The sequence below is a fragment of the Colletotrichum orchidophilum genome (assembly GCF_001831195.1).
Source record: "Colletotrichum orchidophilum strain IMI 309357 chromosome Unknown Scaffold_28.1, whole genome shotgun sequence".
NCBI classification, from domain to species: Eukaryota; Fungi; Ascomycota; class Sordariomycetes; order Glomerellales; family Glomerellaceae; genus Colletotrichum; species Colletotrichum orchidophilum.
The window spans coordinates 156,677-178,727 of record NW_019172984.1 but is presented as its reverse complement, the minus strand read 5'-3'; the positions used below and the strand labels follow the sequence as shown (position 1 = coordinate 178,727).

Sequence of the window (22,051 nt, the reverse complement as noted above, 5' to 3'; positions counted from 1 at the left end):
TATGCGGGTGAGACGGCCCCTGCCTCGTTGCAAGAGTGTGCTGTTACTGCAGCACCCGTTTGTGTGGTTGGACGGCAAAATATGTCTAGTGCTCATACTACAGCGGGTGAAACGAAGTTGTTCAATGGAGATAAGCTGGAGAGGGCCGATCGCCGTGGCACGCATTCCTATGCAATGCATTTACACCCAATGTTCGCTGAGCAGAAAAGGATCCAATGCATCCGAGGTGTAAAAGAGACAGCGCTGCGGAGGCTCAGAATTCCAGGCGATGCAACGGCAGAACACCCGGTTTGAAGTGCCTTTGTGGTTCGACTGGAGACTTCCGGGCTGTTTTCGAATGCTGTTAGGCGCTCTGAGGAACGAGGTATGCAGCAGGCATTGGGGCACAACGGAAGCGAGCCGACGAAACCCGTCTCGGATAAGGATAAACATAAACCAGTTGCGACGGGAGGTGTAGACCAAGACCGCTGGGCGTATAACGAAGCAAAACTTTGTTCTGTTTTGTTTGTTGTTATTGTCTCTTGGTACGTGTCTCTAGAATAACTCACCCTTCAATGTAAAACAGAACGGAGGGTAAAGCAACTAAAGGCCAGAGCGGACACAACCAGCAAGAACGTACCCAGACCGTGGCCGGGCGCACGGAGACCAGGCACCATGGATCGATCGATCCCAACGTTGCGCTTTCCGAAGGGAGACGGAGAGAAAAGAAGATTCAGAGACTGATCCATGCTGTAAAAATTTTTCCATCTCTGCACCAACCCTGAAATGAAGCGACAGCCAGGGAAAGGTGTGTCAAAACGCAGAATGGCTGGTTTGACGAGTAGTAGTTGAAGGAATGAATCTCTGTAGCCACTCCCCCAACAAACTCACAAAGATGGAGGCATAATAGACAAGTCGTATCAAACGCTGCCAACACCGTCACAATGCACCGTGTCCGCAATTGGAAGTCATCGTCCAGTTGGCTGTTGTGCAAAGTGTTGCTGCTTCAGAGGCAGAGGGAGAGGCGTAAGCTGCAGATGAAAGGCAAAAGCATGCCTGCGGCCCTCATGCCTGCTTGTTGGCCGACATGGTTGTGAGGCATTATCTTCCTGTCGGATTGTTTTGCAATTCCAATTCGTCAAGGCAAATGTGAACAGATAGAGGCGAACTGAGGGCGAACTGAGGCGACCGCCAGAGGCTCGGCGCTGTCAGAGGTTCTTTGTCACACAGAGCCTGCAAAGAGACAAAAACGGCTGGCGGGCGCCGGCCAGTGATGAGTCTGGCTGCCTGAATAATACCACGGAGCTGAAGCTGTTGTGCAGAATGGACTTGGACAATGGTGATCTGCAATCTGCAACAAGATGCGGGCTTTGCTGGGTGAATGAAGCACGCCTTCAGGCGAGCGCTGAGATGCGGACGCCTCATCTGCTGGAAATTCCCATGTTGGTTTGGGACCCTGTTTTGGCCACCTACATCAGGCGAGACGCCTGAGCAAGCCGCCCTGTTTCCCACCTATCCTCAGCATGGCGCCTGTGGTGCTGGAGCGTTCCATAGCACCACCAACGCTTCTACTGGGCCGCCACACCCCCTGCTCGAGGATATCAAAGCTGGCCGCAATTTGGACCAGGCTGTTCTCATCCTGAGTATCCCAACCGAGCTTGCCAATAGCGGCTGCTTCGACGGCTGCTTGTAGATGTCGCGTGAAGTGCACACCTGTACGGATTGAGGAGTGAATGAATGTCCAGGTTAGCGTTCGGGCCGCCCTCGACACCCCACGGATTCGGTCCAGGTCCAGGCCCAGGCCCAGGTCCAGGTCCAGCCAGTGCTCGAACCAGGCGGCTCCTCGGTCCTCGAAGAAATTTCCTTGAGGCTCCGGGCATCGGGGCGTGAAGAGTCGCCATGGTTGTGAGCCAGCTCCGAGATGAGGAGCAGTCTTTGATGATGTGCACATCGTCCGTCTGGGCCGTGTTAGCAAACAGCTGATTTGAAAGGCTACCCCCCCAGTGCTGAAGTGCCCTTTTTTCGCCTCTCCTCGCCGCCCCTTCGGCTAGCTCGTTGCCATTGTTGACATTCCTGTCCATATCCGAACCGCCCTGCACCGTACCACGCGCGGAGGGGTGGGTGGTAATTAGTCGTTGCTTGAAATGGTCAGATTGCGGCTGCAACCGAGATTCCATCGCACATGAAAAGAGGCTCTCACAACTTGGCGGGGGTCCTCCTGTCAAATGCGTCTCCCCCCTCTTGTGGATCATGGATCTGAGTGGAAAATAGGGTTCGGCTTCGAAAGCCGCCTCCATTGGGCTCGAGCTACGTCAGAAGACGAGGGGGCGGGAGAATGGCATGTTTTCTCGCGCGGCTCACGTCATGACGGTCATGTAGGCGGCATCGTAGTTTACGGATCCCCTGCTGCCGCAAAGAACAGTTAAAAAAAAAAAATTGAATTGACGATGGATGGCGTGTGGTTGAGCAGGCGGAGGCGTGTGCGTGTTTGGCGGGGAATGGTCCAGAGGGGGGGGCGGCGTGCATATTCGCCCTTTTTGGGATTGACATCGGGCATAGTTGAGGTGGTGCCTGTGCTGCGGCTGCGGTGCTCGGAGACATGGACCACTCCGGTCGGAGAGCGAGAAGTCGTGGCGGCTGGTGGATGACAGGCAGACGGATTGCTGAAAGCATCTCATCTTTTTCGCTTGCTCAATCTTGGTGCGAGATTGCGAACTGTGCGTCATCCAGATGACCTCCACCAGTGGGACAACACCATGCATTACTATGTTTTGCGTGCTTGCGCAGGTGCGAGTAACGACTTGTCGTTGAAGCAAGAGGCTAAGGTACGTTGGTACCTACCAAGGCACAGGTTTCATGCCCTCGAACGCAGTTTCTTAATTACTACCTAAGGACGGCTAATGCTTGGTACCTAGCCTACCTTACCTCACCTCAGCTAAGGTACCTAGGGTCCGGTACCTTGCCATCCCCTCGCTCCCTGTACAAAGGTATGTTACCACCCAAGGTTCTTTGCAAGGCGGGAAGGGGGTAGGTAATATGGAAAGGAGGCAACGGACAAGGTGGCGGATGAATAAGAGAGGAAGAAGGACAGCTAGATAGTAGGGGATCCGTAAGGCTCTGGAAATTCACATCGAAAAAGTACGGAATGGGAAAGTGCATGGAAAGTGCATTGCGTGCCCGACAGTGATGGATGGACACTGCCCCTTCCAATCGCACCATGCATTTGTCAATTCCATCATCTCTCACTTCTTGCTGGTTCGCTTTTCGTCTCGTCAAGACCACAAAGATTGACAACACGTGTATCTGAGTCTCCATTCTATCCTTTTCCTGTCTACCTATCCCTGGGGGCTTGGGCTGCAGGTTGTCAACGTGGGCAATTGAGCCGTTGTCAAAAGTCTGCAATAAGAAAAAGAAAGAAAAAAAGACAAGGGGAAGAAAAGCCACTGGTCTCCATTAATTGTGAGTTGTTCCCGAATTGTGCGCCATGTCCGACCCCCGTCCACTGTCGCCTCCCAGCCTATTGAATGTTTGGCAACTTCCGAGCGAGCAAAAATAATCTTGGCGTGGGATCCTGGCCAAATTTTCACCAAATTTTCCTCCCTTCGGACCAAACTCCATAGCACCTTGGCCAGGGGCTCCCAAAGTGTAATGGGGAATTCTGAACTTTCCGGCACTATGACGACTTTTCCCGCAGACCCACAGCTCTGCCACGGATGCTCCAGAAGTGGATGCGGACGGTGGTGCCTTGTACAGAGTCATCGTTGATCACAAGTCATCAGTCACCAATGTAAGCAGAAGTGGAATTTCTTGTCAAGCTTTGAACTAGTATTGATGTTTTTTTTTTATTCTGATCCATCTCAATCTGACGGGGTCCTGCACTAGTCCATTCCTCTGAAGTTCGTACCTCCACTCCCTAGTTGATCCGTCACTTTGGTAATGCCCGTTGCCTTTGCCAGTACAACCTCCATATGAGGCCTTGTCCCTCGAGACTCCGTCCAATGCCAGAGTCTTGACCCAACCTCCTTCGTCGTAATGGGAGCCCTTTCGCTCGCATGAAAGCCTCCCTGCCTCGTCAAATTCCTGGCGAAATGTAATGAAGCCAGAGGGTGTCTCCTCAACCCCTCGGTGCCATGCTTGTGATCAACCCTTGGTCACAAGCCCCTAATGTCGTGGTACAATCCCGTTGTTTCCCATTGTTGCGCCCTGAGATGATTGAGGCAGGTTTCCTGCCAAGCCAAGTACTCCCCGTAGTTGACCCAAACTTTTTTTTATAATGCAGTGCTCCGATGTAATGCCCGTTTTGTTACAACAAAAGTCAAACCCAAAGAAAGAAGAAAGAGTCGGTGTGCCGATGGTGTATCGAGTAAACTGAGTTGCGTGCTGTGCTGGAAAATGGAGAAAGTGCCACTCTTTAAAAGTGACTAAGGGTATATTGAACAGTGTGGAAGGAAGATGTCGTGCTTGACTCAGGCGGAACGTCGGCGCTGGAGCCTCGCTTGATCGAAAGACACGGCATATGCTTGGAGCTCCCTTTTGGCCTTCTCTGAGAGTTGGCTGGCGTCGGTGTTTGAAGATGTTGTGCTCTGCATCGAGCAGAGGCTGGAGTTGGAGCTCGAGGTGGTCAAAGTGCGGCGGATGGTGGAGGGTGTTCTTGTTGAAGAGAGGTAGGACTGTCTAGAGGGAGTGCTGCCGTAGGGCTGAGCATTGGTGAAGTCGTAAGCCGGCGAGAGGTAGAAAGTGTTGGACTGTTGGCGTGAGGCAGTCCAAGGATAGGAGGGGGTGTTCAAGCCGGGCGAGCTGGCAACCGAGCTGGGTGTCGACGTCTTCTCGAAGTCGGCCAGGCGGCATGATTCGGAGCAGTAGGCAGTGCCGTCGGTCTGCTTGTCGCAGCCGAGGCAGAATTCGTGAGTCCAGAGGTCGAAAGCGGCCATTGCGTCTGGTTAATGTTTTGAAATTGTAGTTGGTGCCTTGTGTGAGCCGAAGCGAGTCGAGTCAACCAGTGTTCTGGTCTTGTCTGTGGTGGACTGGATGGAATTGGTATGTTGGTATGTGGGCAAGCTGTAGTGTTGTTGGTGAATGGTGGCAAGTATTGACCGAGTTGGACGGGTTGCAGTCGATATATGAACAGAACTGGAAGCCACAGGCAAGAGAATGAGCTACGAACAAATGCCGGAGGAGAAGACGAGTGAAGTCGAATGATGAGAGGACGAGAGGTGGATCGAGGGGTGGAAAGAGGTCGGCTCATATGTATCTATCCTCGAAGCACAGCCTGCCCACCAGTGGGAGCACGCCCAAGACAAGGCCTATGGTGCATGGCAAGTACCGGGCCTGGCACAAGTGAGTGAGAAGATACTTGGAAGTGGATAGAGAGAGCGACAAGACACCCACCAACCACACAAACATGCACACACAAGCACAAGGGCAGGAAGTGGCCGCTAGTGTGCAGGTCCGGGGTGGAGATGGCAAGATGGAGATGGAGGGCAGAGAGACAGCAAGGATGGCATTGGCAATCTGATGGGCTGAGCCAGGACCCCACTTCAAGTTCTCATGCCCTGCAGCAGATAGCGCCGACTGAAGGAGAGGGGGGTGGGAAGGAAAGGCATAGGTAGAGGGGCGGGGAGGGGTGAGCGAGCAGGCGGGAGTGAATGAGAGGAGAGGGGAGGGGAGGTGGGAGAGGAGGGGAGCGAGATGGGCGAGATTAGCAGATTGGGAGAGAGAGAGAGAGCGAGAGATTTGTGAGGGGAGGTGGAGGCAAAGGAAAAGGGTACGTCCCTCACTTCGGGAGGGCAGGGGAGAGGGAGCAGGGGACCATCCAGCAGACACGGGCGTGTGATGATTTCCTCTGAAAATTTTCTGCGTCAAAGGCGACAATTGTGCTCAGCAAAGTGTATGGATGGGGGTAAGGAGAGAGAGAGAAGGGGGGTGGAGGGGGTGCAAAAACATAATTCATGATGGCGTGGAGCTGGGAAGAAGTGCAAAGAAGCGGGTCAGCGGTAGTGGCTAGTTGAAACTGAGCTGCGAGATACTTGCTCTTGTCTGCTCCGATGCTGCTCTTGCGTTATCTGCAAAGGATGCGACGGTCCCAAGACAGGCCAGCCAGAGAGAGCCAACTGTCGACAATGACGCCAGGGGGCGTGTGGACATCCGAGAGCTACATAACGCAGCAGTCCACGGCAGCAGCACAGAGTGGATACAAATGGCGTGGGCAGCAAGAAGGCAACCAATATCTGTACCTCTTCAATTTGTATCGCCAGGTACGGGTCCGCCCGCTCTTGACAGTAATGCAATGGATCGCAGTGGAAGACTACCTCAGGCATGAGTACAGAGGGCTGCTGCAGACGCTGAGCCGAACCCACTCCTCCTGAGCCAGTGAGAATGCGCTGAGTGGATACATACGCGCTAACATTGTTTCGGTCTAGTGCGTGCGGATGCCATTGGCCCAAGCTTGTCTTCGGTCGTTCCCTCACGCCCCTCGTGCTGTCGGAAAGCTGACCCACTTTCTCCGTCTTTCCCTTGCCCAAATTCAAACCTATGATCGACGCCCACGCCCTCCCAATTGATACTAGCAGGGCTCAACCCCGGCCTCCCCTCAAAGGACAGTCAGGTGTTTGGTCAGATCCAGAGCTGCACTATCGTCTTTTTTCTTCCTGTGTTGCTTGCTGGGCGCTGGCAACAGCAGCACACCACCACCGCCGTCAGTATTCGTACCCTACATGGGCTTCTGGCCACCGTCGAACGACGAGGACATGTTGAATTGGGATGGCTAATGAGAAATGCGACTGGACTGCAACTTACACTTTCGCCCTCAAAGCCCAGCAGCACGCCCAGAGCTCGATCCCATTCAACGCCACTCTATACAAGCACCGGGCCTTGGGAGCTGGCTGGACCAGCCCAGATCGCGGTTGTTCCCTCCTCGCCTGGGCGAACCCGGGCTAGGAGCCAGGAGCTGGAGATGGAGAAATGAAAACTCTACGACCTCAATCTCCCTGTTGGTTTCCCAACACTCTCCGAGACCCTACATCTCCCGTGTCCATCATGATCGGTTTCCTCACAATTCCCGTCGCTGGTATGATGTCCTCGGGGGCACATACATGGACGAAACGGGTATCAGCCCAAGATGATGGAATCAAATCAGCCCTTTGTCGAATGATATGAAGCATGGAGCCGCGTGGGGGTTGGTATCCGCAAAAATAGCAACAGCGGCCGTCCCCTTCTCCATTCTCCACTCTCTGGAGAATTTCCCTCGAGCGGCAGAGCGGCAGCAGTGAGGCCAACGGCGACGGCAACACACCACACGCCGGGCCAAGATAGACTGCCATTGAATGCTACGATGGCGGTAGCTGGTGGGGACGGCAAACTGGACGCTGGTCCCTTCAAAATTCAGACAACTGACGGACGCTGGTGCGACCAACCAAGCAAGTTGACGTTTTCGTGTGCCCAGTGGTCTCTTTTCGTGTTGCCGCCTCTGTCTCGAGACGATTCCCTTCTCTTAGCCCACCAAAACCACGTAACGACAACCGCAACTGATCGGCCCTGCTGCAGTAGCCAGGAGGAGGGCGAGGGTAGGGGGACAGAAACCAGGTGAAAGCCGTCGTGCTCCTCATTGGCCGCCGTCCAAATTGTGCAGATCCAACGCCAATTTCAACACCATCTTGTCGCGGGGTGGCGTCAGAGCGAAAACCTGGGGTTCACCATCGCTATCCGCCCATCCCAGCACGCAATTGAGATTTCGTCGTGGTCTTGGAGCATTGCGAAATACCCATCGTTTGCCGTTGACGAGAGGGCTGTGTCCTGGTTTCGAGAGTTTCGATACACACCTCATGACCGCCTCAACCCAGGTGAACCTGGCATGACAACCAAACGTTATTTTGCAACGGACGACTCCACCTCCATCCATGGGTCTCACTCAACCTTGCAGCATGCACTGTGGCATCACAACACCCCGAAGCTATGTCACCCTCGATCGGCTGGTCTGCCTTCTGTCATCATCGTCTGTTTTCCTGGCCCATTCGTCTGCGTTACAGACACTGCGAAACATGCTGTCTTCCTAGCTCATGCGGGCCTAGGAACTAGTACAGCTTGGGAGTAATTCCAAGCTCTTGCAAAAGTCCGAGTACGCCATCCGCATCGTTCTCCTCCTCAAGTAATAATTATGGAGCCATCTGGTCAAAGATATCGGAGACCTTGTGCTTCAGCAACCCGATGTCTCCGCCCTAAGCCGACGACAGAAAGAAGCAGTGTTGCAGAGGCAAGTCTGGAGGCTGCAATGCCACGGTTCTGTTGGGTGCACTATGACACCGTCCGTGACGATGGATGCATGGAGACGCAACGATGGTGGTAGACGCAGAGTGCTCGTCACATCAACTAAGTGTCTTCCTAAAGCTTCTGTCGTCTGCAGCCGCTATTCGCCGTCGAAGTCTCCGTTGAGGCCCTCCGTGGTCGTTCATCCATGCAGTTGGAATTTGATGCGGGCCAAGAGCGGCTAAACCGGTTCAACCACCGCCCGCATACTACGTACGCTCTGAAGCGGCGGGGGGGCGGGAACAGGCCCACAACGTTGAACAAATCAGCGTCACAGCATGCCTCCCCACACTAGCACCATACCTCCCGAGTCAACCGATGGCAAAGAAGGCCGTCTGGATTGCCCACCTGACCAACCGTACTGACGCCTTCGCACAAACATGCATGCAGCTTCTGCATCGCGGATTGTTGCAGGACCTGACCCTGGAGCCGGTTCTCTTATGGGTCAGAGGAGTTCGTCGCCATCATCACTTTGGGGGAACTGACGTCTTACGAGCGCCCGGGGCTGTCAAATAAACCGCACCTCAGGGGCTTCAAGAGCTTTCTGTGCCGCAACGACTGGGGCTAGCAAACCAGTGCGAGGGGCGAACTTTTGGGTCGTTCAACTACAGCCTTCAACGCCGGAAGCCAATCAAAGCCGACGCACAAGATGATCCATCTCGCCATCTTTGCGATTGTCGCCGTGATCGACCCTCGAGTGCCGGCCGCTCTTTCGACAAGGCTGCCGCGGTTATCTTGTTAAGGCGCTGATCCAAATAATGATGGCGATTGCGATCACGAAATTATTGTCTCTGACAATAGTAGAGAGACAAGAACCCCATGACTCCTATTAGCTTGGTTTCAACGTAGCGGCACCCTTCAGATAAGCCATCTCTTTATGCGCACAGCCAATCACGCGGCTTGGTTCAACCTTGCCGAGACGCTTCTTCCAGGAACTGGCACACGTCACAGAGACATATTGTCAGGATGATCATTTAATCCGCCGCCCACTGATATCTGCATCAAGCTCCTGGGCCTCGCCAACAATCAACCCACTCATATCCGGGAGGTTGTGGGGTTGGTGTGACCAAACTTGCGTACTCCGACGGCTCGCAGCGATCTGGCGTGGGATTCTGAGGGTGAATGCGAGCCCCTCGAGTTATCAGTACGCGCGTGGCTTGGGTTACTTGTGCTCTGCGCCCGCACAAGGAAGTATTTCGCCCCCAAGTAAGACGCATACAAGCGCCTAGTCCACTTAATACAGAGCGAAGAAACGTTTGGGAGGCAGGAGATATGGATCTCGTAGATCTCCTAGCCAAGATTTCTTAGTCGGCTGTTGAGCAAGTCTATTCCCATTACCTTGACGGCACGCAGCAACTTCATACAGTCCACTCGGACCAAGAGAGAGAGCGCGCCCGAGCGAGCACGGAATAGCCTCCATCGGAATTGTCGGCATCCGTTGCGTGCAGCGGATAGCATGAAGACGGAACCCTCCCAATCCTGCCAAAGTTAACTTTAAACCTCTGAAGGCGGGAGCCTCGGACTTCGCTTAGATGAAGAAAGCAATAGAGTTCGATCGAGTTGCGGCCGGGATGGAGGCTAGCGACAAAGGATTCGCACTGGCTCCAGTCTAAAGCCGTTGGTATGCTGAAGCAGGAACCAGCCTCAAACCTGATAATTGCATTGTTGGCGAGCTCCTACACTTATCTGCGTCTTGGTGGGATAGGTCAATTCAAGGAGGGCCACAGACGAAGGACAGCGGACACCAACTCAATCACAACCCCCACCATGCGGCAAACGGTCAATGAATACCTGGCCCACAGTCTGGCAGTTGTTATTCGGTCATGTTGTTTTCTGGAGATGCCGTAGCTCTCAGCTGCTGCTGAAGAGGACAGCAGTCTCAATTGAGCCATGCCCCGAGCATTATCTCGGTCGGATCCGGCGAAATGGGGAGAGGGTGGAAGAAGCTGGGGGTAGTCATTTACTTCAATGCCCGCCGATAATCATGATCCCGCAATGTCCTGTGCTAGCCCTTATCTCACAAACCCTTCACGACGGCCGCCAAACGAACTCTAGCAATAGGAATGCAACACCGAGGATCTGTATCTTGATCAGCACGAAGAATGTCCATCGTCATCACCCATGGCGAGAACCAGTTTTGATACCAGATGCCGCACCGAAGACCACAAGTCAAGACTAGAGAGCGCGCTGCCGTGTTCCTGACACGGGCCATGCGAGAAAACAGGGACTAGCCCTGCTCCGTCTGCAGAGGAGGACTGGGGATGAGGTGGAGGTCGAGAAGGCGTGTTCGGGCCAAGTCCATCTTTGTCTGTCTCCCGACGTCGAGCATCGCAAAAATGTCTCCTGGGTTTCAATACCCAGGCATCTGAGTTGCCGCTTATCTCTGGCTGCAACCCTTAGACTCGGCCCGTTCGACTTTTCGACGATGCCAGGTGGATCAAGTGCGGCAAGCAGTCGCTGAGGCCGACGCAGATATTTGAAAATGATGTTCACGATCAAGGTTCAAGGATAGTCTCAAGCCCGCAGCGAGTCTACCCAGCTGTCACCTGGGCTGACATGGTATCGAGCGGTTCTCATTGATCCATTGTCGTCGGTATCCCTACGTCAAGCCCGATCATAACGACTACCTAGCCGCTGGAATTCTCCAGAACACCCGCAATGTCTCACAGTCATCCCGTGACACTGTCCTTTTCTGCCCAAGCTGAGATTTTGTCAGCGCCTACCCGCATCTCATTGGACGAGTCGAAAACTACAGCTTGATTGCGAACGCCAGGGCTAGCCTTGTTTGGTATGACTGAGAGGTAGGACTTTCAGTGCAGCAGGAACCATGCTATCGAAGCGCAACCGATAAACAACGAAGGCACCACTGCTCAATGAGGGCTGGCTCGCTAAGTGCGGGCGCGTTTTGGAAGCCCTCGTGGCGTCGGGTGATTGTTGTGTGATGGCAATGTACGCAATTGATGAAGCACCAGCGAGACTCCCAATGGCTGTTGCTGACATTCACCCAGACCAGACGTCGAACCACGTCGAGCGACAACAAACAAGCCGCGGTGCTCTTCCTTAGTTCGTTGGATCTGGTTGCGTGTTTGCGTGCCTACATCTGCGGCCGCATCGACTCTGGCCACGTACCGCGTACCTTGCAGTAGAACAATAGCTCACTCCTCGAAGCACCATACAAAAAGATTTCATCTCATCCGATATCATTAGTGGAGCACGGCAAGTAGTTCGCTCGACGGGCAGATTGAGTTCGCCAGGCCTGAAGAAGCAATGGCAAGATTCAAGTTCCCGACCCCTGAGCTCAGGAGCAGAATTGCCGGCTTACGAAGTGAAAAAAAAAATTCCATGGTTCGGGACACAGAATTCCACGGCTCAACGATGTCCAAATATGAGTCAATTACGCCCCTGAAGGCGTCGAGGGACAGGCCAAAAAAATTTCTTCAATATTCCGTACTCGAGTCGCCATCATTGCCCAAACTCTGCCCTGGACCAAATCAGGACTGGCCTCCGGAAAGCACATTATTTACACACAGACATCATAATTGGTTTGATTCGATCTTAGCCACCACGTAAGCGCGATCGTTACTCGCGGCCTCTGCTCTCCCATGTCAGCAACCCGAGAGGCGCTGTCTTAGAGTCACCCCTCTGCAGTGCTTGCTCAGCGACCCCCACGCTCTCACTATTTTTCCTTTCTTTTTCTTTCAATCCTTGGCGAGAGGACTGACCAATATTAGCCCTGGTCAAAATCGATATGCTGAAGCTGCAGTGTAACTACAGTGTCAGGAGGTTGTGCGAAGAAAATGGCCGACTGGCGATAGCGACAGGGATGGGCAGGGGAGGCCTGTCCATTCAAATCCTTTGCTATAGCCCGCGTTTGGACAACCGTGTCAACCATCTGGAATAGGACTCTTAGGAGCGGCGGATGGACGTAGAGCGGCTCCGGCATATCGCAGCCCCTTTCATAACTCGAGTTCACCCCGGCTTCGCGAGACGCATACACAGTAGTCTAAGACACGCGGTGTTGTTGCAACTTCGTGTCTTGTTTGGGCAACAGAACCGGAACTTGTACTAGGACGACGGTGGACATTTACCAGGCGCCAGTCTCAACGACCGAGTTGGGAACTGGAGAGCATCGCGCTGAGGTGAGCGTCCGCCACCGCGGTGAGACTGTGCCGAATGCAGCAAGGGCAAGTGGTGTCAACCCTCACATGATAACAATCCCAATGATGAGGAACACAGGCGGGAGAGCCCTCAGGCGAAGGGCCGCTCTGTTCCCGTTGCCTAACCACCGTGCTGGATTCAAAGACGAGTGGACGACGGGCTCCGGCACTTACGGCCAGTGCCATCAGCAAACATACGCAGGCATGCTCGCGCCCTTGCGACGACCAGGTATGTGTTTGTCGGTTTGCTCAATGGTGTCAACCGCATCTTGTCAGCCTCTTGTCCTCATTTCGGAGCAGCCTGTTCTCTTGATTGGCCCATGACACCATGTATCAAGTGAATCCGATGGCATCCGTATATTGGACCATAAGTATTCATCATGGACTAGCAGCACAAGTCGGCTGACTAATAAATGGCCCCAGATGCCCTCCAGCCAACATCCTCGAAGGCCCCTTGCCTTTCTCTCCTGTCTCACATAATATTGCTTTTTTCGCAAGTGCTCGTGCGGCGTAGGTCGCGGAGAAAAAGGTTTAGTCTGGGAGAGCGTGATTTGCTAAGCCTCGTTTGGACTACGAGTCTGAGAGGTGATCTGGTGATGGGCCCACTGTTCGTGTCAAATGGGCCGGTTCAGCGTTGCGTCGAAACGACATTGTGTTTTTTCTCCGCATTCTTGGTGGCTCTCCTTCATCTCAAACGGGCGGGTCCGTGGAAGCGGCGCAGGCGTGGCGAGACATGCAAGACGATGAGATGGGGTCACGGTTCACGAGCGGCTGACCGGTGGTCATGGATGGCGAAGACAGCTTCTCCCAAGTAGGGTACCTAAACAACTTGGGTGCGGAGTATGGAGTGATACTGAGTGAGCAGTGATGCAATCGCGTCGGGGCCAAAATGAGACTTGTACGACGGGCATCTCGTATCACTTTAATTCCTCCCCCGCATTCCTGGCGAGATGATGGGTGGAGCATCCAATGCATGGCTCACATCGACCAACAACCCAAGTTTGCACACAGTCCACCTGCTCTCTTATCCTTGCGACTTGAGTTTCTCTCCATTTAAGATATGTACGGATACCGATATACGCAGTATCCGTATTCCACAGGTGTAATTCCTCCCCGGCCACGATGTCGAAGCGGCCACGAACCCAGCAATTGACGATGCATTCGTTCACGATAACCCAATATGGATGGGTGCTACTCCGTATCCAGCCGGGCTTTGCTCCAAACAGAGAGCTTGAAGACGCGGGTTCGAATCTGGCCCCGATATGACTGCCACGGATTGACTTGTCTAGTTTTTGATATTCGGACGAAGTGACACATCAGACGAGAGGCAAAGGCCCCAATCCACGAATAGCATCACCTCAGGCATAACGCCACACTACCCAGCTGGGCCCTGTCAACTATTGATTTTCAAAGCCACGAAGGTCGACCCCCCGTTTCCGTGTCCATTCTTACCCCAACCTGCCAGGGGGGTTTAGCTGCAGCAACGGGTGCATTCCTTGTCGGACTGTTCATTTTGCAACGCTTATCCAGAGGAACCGAGAAGGGGAGTACGGATAAGGTGACACGCAGTAAGCACCAAAGGAAGCACAGAGAGAGTTGACGCAAAGGGGGTCATGCATATCCGAACATGTCAGGGCCAGTGGCACCGAACGAATGCAATTTCTGGTTGATGGTGAGCAACGGTCGAGATGGTGGTTGGCCTGCCCGTGGCGTCCCTCCCCCCCCTAACCCAACCCCGTAAGTGTTGTGTGTTCGTAGGCTTAGGGGACCTGGGGTTTACCTTGCTCCAAGGCGATCACGCACTCAATGCTTGCTTAGCGTCGTCCGAGTCCTTGGAGGGGAGGAGGGTCTCTTACAGGCCTCGAGCTGACAAGTCGAGTATCAGCAGGCGAAGCACTAGTCTCCGGACACTGTTGTATCCGACACTGCCGTTCTAGCCTGGAGTGCCTTATTGCAAGGGGGGGTGGTTGCCATGCTTTTAGGACAGCGCTTACAACCTAGGCCGCTAGGATGAGAGAAACGAAGGATTTTTGATAGGACTATCTGACGCAACGGTCGTGATAACTGACAAAAGCTGCGGGGTGGGCGGCCGCGGGCGTTCGTTTTGTGTGGGACTGTGCGCAGTAAACAACAATTTGTCTCGGTCTGCGACGAACTCGTTGATAAACTTGAAGTTGGCGTTGTGGGCTCTTTGGGGGGTGCCTAGGTCTCTCCATGCATGAGCCATTATTGCTACCTAGGTGTTGACTTGTCATTCTGTATGCATTCCATGTTACTCGAAACGTCTGTCTCGGGGCGAGTGGCCGTCGCTCGCTACTTCACCAAGACCAAGTCATGCGTGGGTGAGGGGATTCGGAATTGACGACGCAAGCCGTCGTCGTATTACGCGAATGACTGCAGTCCTGACTATTCCCGGGCAGAGCCATCCATGATCGGTTGGTGAGGAGCGTGGAAGGCTCATTTGTTGGTCCGTGATACCCTGGCGGCGCCCTCCGAGGTGGCTGTCGACTGACAACGGCGGCGAGGATCCAATCATCGACACTTTTGGTATACCTTAGTTCATAGCTGCCCATTGACGAAGCGAAAGTGAGGTTGGGGTGGAGGGTTGTAGAAGGCGAGAAAGAGTACGTGCCTTTGGCCGTCCCAACCGCCCAGGCCTAATCATCTGAGTGCGTCCGTCCAGAGACGAGACGACGAGCAGTGTGCGCCTTTGGAGCTTGAGAGGGCTTCCACTTCTCGGGAAAACCACATCGTGATGGACGACACCATCTCGCGGGTCACTCTGTGCTCCATCAGGCTTGGCCCTCTCGGCACTCAATGCTACACACACACACACACACACACACACACGCCTTGATCGACTGCTGGTGTGAGAGCCAGGCATCATGAGTTGCCAGTGGTATGTAATCATTTCGCCTCTGCGAATTGTTCTCTGCCCTTTTTTTCCAACGGTCAAGGTGTTTTATTCCCCCTCCCTCTCCAAGACCCGTTGGTGGTGGGTGTCCGTCTGGAACGCAAACCCACGCGCGCATGGTCGCTTCGACGCCGTTAGCCTCGTAAGTCTCAGCTTTCTTCTTTTCGCGGGCGTGTTTTCTCTTCACGTCTCCTAGTCTCTCTCTCTCCGCGTGTGTGGCAAAGACAAACATTCTCTCTCTCAGTATCCGTAGCATACAATAACAATGAAGGAAGAAAAGAGGGATGAACGAGGCCTCACTCCTCCTCCATCTCCTCCTCCTCCTCCTCCTCCAAGTCTCATCGACCCATTCCTCTCACCCCTTGCTTCAAAACCACGCCGATGTGCAGACAACCAGTTTTTAGACTGCCAATCGAAAAGCACGAGGAAATGACATGTCCAACGCCACACAGCACGTCGCCGGTCGACGAGAGGCGTCGCTCCCAAAAGCTTCAGCTTGTCTTCGCTGGGTGTTCTGCCCACGGCGCCCAGTGGCCTATTCAGCAACGTCCTCTTCCTCCTCCTCCTGCCCCTCGTCCCACGCTCCGTCCCAAAGAAGAGGCACGCATCTGTGACGGGATGCACGAGTGTGCAGATTCCCGGCCACCACCATCGACGCCAACCATCACCACCACTGTCGTCCCATTTCTAGGTCGGGAAGGGGAGCTAGACCTTACAGACACCCTCGCGCGGGCTTGCCTCCCCCTCTCCTTCCCACCCATTCTACGCCAGTTTTGTATGTGGTGGTTGCGACCCCTCCATTTCGCTGTGCAGCTATCGTCAACCAGTCACTCGACGCCAAACCCTCAACAACAGTCTGTCTCCCCAAGCCAGGCAGGTCATTTCCCTCCTCCTCCTCCTCCCCCTTCTCCTTGCCACCCAGGTCTATGTAGGGGCGAAACATGGACGCTCAGCTAAGACTGTTCCCACCTCCCCGTCCACATCCAGCCGTTCCGCGCCCACCAACTTCCCGTCTGGCGTCCCAATCTGGTCATGAAGGTGTGGCCTGCATCAGACCGGGCTGACCGGATACACACCGCGAGCAGGAAGGCGCAGGAAGGGCTGGTGACAGGCGGCGTCGTGCTGAGGTTTGTCCTGCCCACCTCCCTGGGACGATATAATTGATTTGGCTCACCTGGCCATGCCCGTCCTCCTGATGAAGCAGAAATTTTGCTCTCAGCCTGCTTTCGCAACTCGGCAACGCATCCACCATTCCCCGTCAGGTCAGCCAGCCTCACGGGATATTTCCTATCGCGAACCCCCCCTCCCAATTTCATGGTCCAGTGGGCAAGGTCACCGAGACAGGTGAGCCGGTCCAGCCCTGGCGAAGAGGGAGGTCACTCCCGGTCAGCGGTCCAATGAGAGGCGGCCATCTTCGTTCCTGAAGGCACCTCTCTCCTCGGCATTTCTTTTCCCTTCTTCCTTTCCTACCGAATCTGCCAGGGGCAAGGGGATCATTCCCTCCGTTTGGGACCAAGGTCAAAGGGGGGGCCAAATCCATGTAATTGCAGTTTCTCGCTCGAGAGCGGGCGTTGTCGAGTTGGCTGGCTTACGGATCACCAACACTTGGATCATTTTTCTCATGCGGCTCATTTATGGCCGCCAGGGGGGGAACCAGAGCCCTGTCGGCGAGCCTTCATTGGAGATGCTCTGAAATTTTTGGCCGGGTTCCGGCCGGGGCCCTGTGTGAGGCAGAGCGACTAACGGCGAGAACCACGGAGTTTTGGGGATCCAATTAATGGTACCGTCCCTCTACCGAGCCGCCGGGCCTGGACCGCCGTTCATACTCTACTTCCCCCTTGTCATTTCTCTTCCCACCCTGGTCGGAGGACAGGAATTTGGACTTTGATCAATGAAGAACACCCCTCCCCTGGAGCCTTTTCTCTGACGGACATTAACCGGTTATTTGATTCAAATGCTGATCTTGTCCAGATGGGTAGACACGGCTTTAAGGTAGGTAATCCAGATCCCGAGGGGCACAGCACTGGCAGATCCCGGATGGTAGCTGGCAGTTGCAGAGACGGGCGTATCGGAGGTGATGATACTACCTGCCTACCCCTTGACAACTTTGGCACTACTGATGGGCTCGACTCTTGATTCACAACGGCAGTTGAGAAACAAGAATTGGAGAAAAAAAATGAGAAAATCAGATTTGTGACGGAAACAGCCGGTGAGCTGTCGCACAGACTCCCAGTCTTCACCGATGAGGGCCCCGGACTTTCTTTTTCTTCCTCCATGCCCGCTTGTTGCTGGCCGGCAAGATGAGCCTCCGGCGCGGGAGCTGGGCTCCACACCGGTGGGATATGGGGCGATGGATCATGGGAAGCGAGGGGGGAAGAAGGAGAAGAAGCACCTGGAACTGGAAGGGGAACAAGAGACGGGAGGCGGCAGTTTTCGGTCGGAAATGGGGCATGTTGGGGAGCCGTGGGCCGTGGCGGCGCTCTCTCTCTCTCTCTCTCTCCCTTGCTTTTCGGTCTGCGAGTGTTGGATAGGCGGACGATGATGCGGGTGCCCGCGCATCATCACCATCAGCTCGGCTTGCCTAGCTTGGTCGCGCGACGCCATCCAGGCCACTCAGCTCTGACGATGATGATGAGGAGAGACGGGAGATCGCGTCGAGAATGCCAGCATCCGTGAGGCTTTCGGCGTGATAGCTACCCCTCCCGGTGAGGATGAGCTGCTGCTGCTGCTGTGCAGACGGGACGTGGAGAGCTGGATGCATGTCTCCTAGTGGGAATGCGCGTGAGTGGAGGGACCCGTAATGTGTGCTTCACGCATCGACCGGATCGTTTCTTCATGCAGGTCTCATCACGATGAAGGAAGCGTATCTCGGTTAGAGACAGATCGGTCTGGCTGCCGATTGCCATTTTGGGGAGGAGATCAGTCGCGGAGAGCATTTCCGGTTCATTATCCACAGGTCGGTCGGTGTTGGGGATGGGCAATGGGCGGACGATCTAGACGGCCAGGGGTTTGAGATCGTACGGGTCATAGATTTCGGGATTTTTGGCTGAGGTCGTTTTGTCTGTTGGGGGGCTTTTTTCCCTTTTCTTTTCTTTTTCAACTTATCCATCTTGGCGAGTACGAAAGAGATCCCCCCTGTCTATCTGCGGGGAGGGGGCGATGCTCTTGGAAAGCATCACGGTGACGAAACAGAAACGATTCCAATTCTGCGGTTTCCTTGGCTCCTCATTCAGCAACTGATATGAGCACCTTCCCGTCTGGAAGCGCTCCTTTTCCTCCATGATTCATCATGAAGCTGTGTTGGGCAATACACGTCATCTCAAAGACTGTTTTGGACTTCTTTGCCAAGGAGTGAGTGAGTGACAGCCCCGACCAAGTGGTAAAATGGTACGAGTGAGTGGTCGTAGAGCGCAGGAAGGCAGGCTGGCATGTTGCACGACCTCGACCTGCGCCGCGCCGAGTTGCACAAACAGTATGCTGCGGCTACCCGACAGATGATGCGCCACGATCATGCAATCCTCGACTGTCGGTGCTTCTCTCTCCATCATCTGTCTCACCCCTTCCTCGGGGTGGGAGTCCTTCGTCGTGTCTCTTCCCTTTACCGGGTTTGCACGCTCGAGGGATACAGGCCATTGGAGGATAGGGCTTGCTCCGGGCTCGTTATGATTCCAAAGACAATTCTTCGATGACAGGGATAGACATCGTGACATCGTAGCCAGACGGTTCTTGGCTCATGGATCTGGCGACAGGACGGACCTTGGGATCCAATCGATGGAGGGAGGGTCAGTATAGAGACCGCTCGTGGAGCTATAGACACTCTCTTGGGGGGGAGTGTGAAGTGAAGTGGTCTGGATATCGATCTTGGACAGTTCTCGTCCGACGTAGGGGGGGTTCACGAAGCTGACAACACCGCGTATGTCACGGGAAGGCGCGTTGAATTGGCTATCTCGGGCTCGATTTTGCTTCTTCGTGGCAAAGATGACACCTTTTTTTTTTAGCTTGACTGCGCCGATGGTTGATTGCAGTGTACGAGATTCTGACAGATTACATCTAGTTAAGAAATGCTTGCGAGAGGCCCAGAGCTAGCCTGGCTTGCTGTCTCACTTCAGCTGCCTATGGATCGCTTTCCAGAGGGCCTCAGATAGTCTCCCTGAAGCTCGAAATATCTGAGTTGTCGTCGTCCTGAGTAGAGTGTGATCCACGGGTGGGATGGACGAGCGAGGAGAGAAGAGTACGGCAAAGCCCTGGCTTGCTGAAGAGGGGATGAAGCCGCAGTCAAGGTCGTCAAAATTAAGACAGATTGCATTGTGCACCGAGTGGTATGTGTAGATGTAAAGAGAGTCGAGCCTAAAGATAAATGCAAACCGTATCTCTGACTGTTCACCCTGACTGCTTGATGCCAAACTCGTTTGACGAAAGGAACACACCTTTTCAATACTCGAAGGTAATATTGTGGCAAATTGAGGCAAATCTTTTGCCCTTGGCAGAGAAATAAAGAAACTGCTGGACCGGGGCGCACCAACGAATCGACCAGGTAAGATGAGCAGGCAGAAAACTCATGGCGGCTTATCTTAACGTCGGGCCGACGATGGCGATCATCAAGTCGTCTGGGATTCCGACGAGTCTTTACGCTGCTAGATGGTGGCAGGAGAAATGGTGCCAGTATGATTGCTACTAATAGACGAGTTGGTGGGCGCAGGCAAGGCCGCAGCGTACACGCTGCACTATTTCCATGCGAGCTCATCAAGTTGCAATGGTGTTCTCTTAGATGTTCATCGAAGAATATTCAGCATGGAGTACTATAAAAGGCAGCTCACTTGGCATTTATGAAACAACAACGTCCTGTTCAACGCCCGTATTGGGGCCATACTGATACCAAATTGCTTTGAGTACTGGTCCTTTTACATAGGTCCTTCGGCAAAATCCTAGCGACCTCGCTGTGTCGTATCAATGTGCACTTGTACACGGTTCAGAGGTCTGTTGAGATTAGCCATGATAAGCTCGCGCATCAGGCTTGTGGGCTTCAAGAGACTCGCACTTGACGAGGAGGAACGGCTGCAGCGTCTAGCGAAACTTACTCCCTGATATTGCGGCGGTTTTGACCGCCAGGAAAGTAATGCTCTCGCAAAAGATAGAGCCGAAGTCGTAAAGCTTTCAAGCAGGTTCTTGGAACATGCGGCTCTAGTTCGAAACCGGCTCGAGTTCGAAGCGATGATGGATGACAAGGTCTTCAACGTATGAACAGTTATGGATTGATACCATGCTGTTCTGCATATCTAGAGGGACAATCTCCTGCTTCTGGCCCAACTTGATTGCTGATGCTGCTCGTAGAACAAAGTTACAAACGGTTGTTCAGCTTTTGACTTCTCGTTGCAACCTTGCTCAACGGGGCCTGGTGATGAGAAGGAGTCACCCAGGCCTCCAAGCACACGCTTGGTCTCGTTGGCCCTTTACGTTGTCAGGATGTTTGCTGGTGGTCCGGAAGAGCTTGGTGAAATTTCCGACTGCGTCTTCATATGTACAGATCGATGAGGCGGAGAAAGGCCACCGGCGGCCCCCGGAGTTGAACTTTAGAGGGGGCAACGGTTGTTGTCGCCGGCAGCTGTTCCATCTGCAGGTTTGCTACCCGTCCCTGCCGTGGCGCCGCCTTTCATTTGGTGATCAATGTGAAAATCAAAGCTCAGCGGGATGGTTTGAATAGCAAGGGAGGCATAACAAGGCGACATTTGTCGATTCCTCTTCCGGGTCTCGGGCTCTCCGGGGTGTGCTCCGGTGTGGACCCACAACGGCATCTCGGCACATCTGGTTCCTCTGACCAATCACCGCACTGATTTAAACAAGCTGAAGAAGACGTGCCTTGGATAAACGCTGAAGTAGGAATCTTGAAAAGCGACGGAATTCCCAGCCGAACACCAGAACTAGTACAAAAATTGATGACATGGGCTGCTGATGTATCCCAGTGGCGCGGCAAATTGAATGGTTCTTGAGTGCGGCCTGCTACGTTTCGGCTTTGCAGCTCACTTGTGGCCCGCTTCACATCGTCAAGGAGACACTATATGTTCTCTTCGACTACTCGTTCCGTTGGAGACCATGGAGGCGAAAGTTTCATCCTCTTTTTCAAACCGGATAATTAAGGACCGAAAAAGGAAAAACACACTTGGGAGAGCCGGCCACGAACGAAGCCTCCATCCTATTCCACAACAGTCGCCAGAGGCTGCCATCAGAAGACCCTTGACGAGATGAACACTAGAAAACTATACAGGCGGGTCCACTTGAAAGCAGCCGAGACACCTGCGAAGTTTGAACGACTGACATCACCAGTAGACACCGAAGGTGAGGATTACCTGCTCATATGGTGGATGCAACTCGGTTAGGCCGATAATAATTGAAGCTATTATAAGCGACACGGTGCGAGAACTTCAAGTTTGTGACTACACACAGTCTGAAGTCGGAGCCAATCACAATGTATCCTGTCGAAATTTCAGGGTCGTCTCGGCAAGTAAGCTTTTCCTTCTTGAGGGTAAGGGTACTTGGACTTGCGTCGGGGAAACTGGTCGTTGATATTCTACCCAGCTATTGGGCAGCCAAGGTTTAGAGGCAACGCATTTTCCCAGCTTGTTACACAATACTCTTGACCTTTTTGCGTGTGGCACAACAAGAGCACAGACATGGAGAGTGTATCATTCAATAATCAAACGAT

The 22,051-nt window shown here is 53.8% G+C and overlaps 4 protein-coding genes across 4 annotated transcripts; 1 reads left to right on the top strand and 3 right to left on the bottom strand.

The window, feature by feature from the left end:
• Window positions 1-1,453: 1,453 nt before the first annotated feature.
• CORC01_04335 (uncharacterized protein) lies at window positions 1,454-1,930 on the bottom strand (the record flags this gene model as incomplete). Its single annotated transcript, XM_022615983.1, has 1 exon — window positions 1,454-1,930. One exon carries the CDS (start codon window positions 1,928-1,930, stop codon window positions 1,454-1,456), a length of 477 nt encoding a protein of 158 aa, XP_022477498.1.
• A 2,515-nt stretch (window positions 1,931-4,445) lies between these two features.
• CORC01_04334 (uncharacterized protein) lies at window positions 4,446-4,910 on the bottom strand (the record flags this gene model as incomplete). Its single annotated transcript, XM_022615982.1, has 1 exon — window positions 4,446-4,910. One exon carries the CDS (start codon window positions 4,908-4,910, stop codon window positions 4,446-4,448), a length of 465 nt encoding a protein of 154 aa, XP_022477497.1.
• Window positions 4,911-11,240: 6,330 nt separating this feature from the next.
• On the top strand, window positions 11,241-12,181 carry CORC01_04333 (uncharacterized protein; the record flags this gene model as incomplete). Its single annotated transcript, XM_022615981.1, has 3 exons — window positions 11,241-11,405; window positions 11,488-11,665; window positions 12,027-12,181. 3 exons carry the CDS (start codon window positions 11,241-11,243, stop codon window positions 12,179-12,181), a joined length of 498 nt encoding a protein of 165 aa, XP_022477496.1.
• A 5,751-nt stretch (window positions 12,182-17,932) lies between these two features.
• CORC01_04332 (uncharacterized protein) lies at window positions 17,933-18,257 on the bottom strand (the record flags this gene model as incomplete). Its single annotated transcript, XM_022615980.1, has 2 exons — window positions 17,933-18,117; window positions 18,173-18,257. 2 exons carry the CDS (start codon window positions 18,255-18,257, stop codon window positions 17,933-17,935), a joined length of 270 nt encoding a protein of 89 aa, XP_022477495.1.
• Between the last annotated feature and the right edge of the window lie 3,794 nt (window positions 18,258-22,051).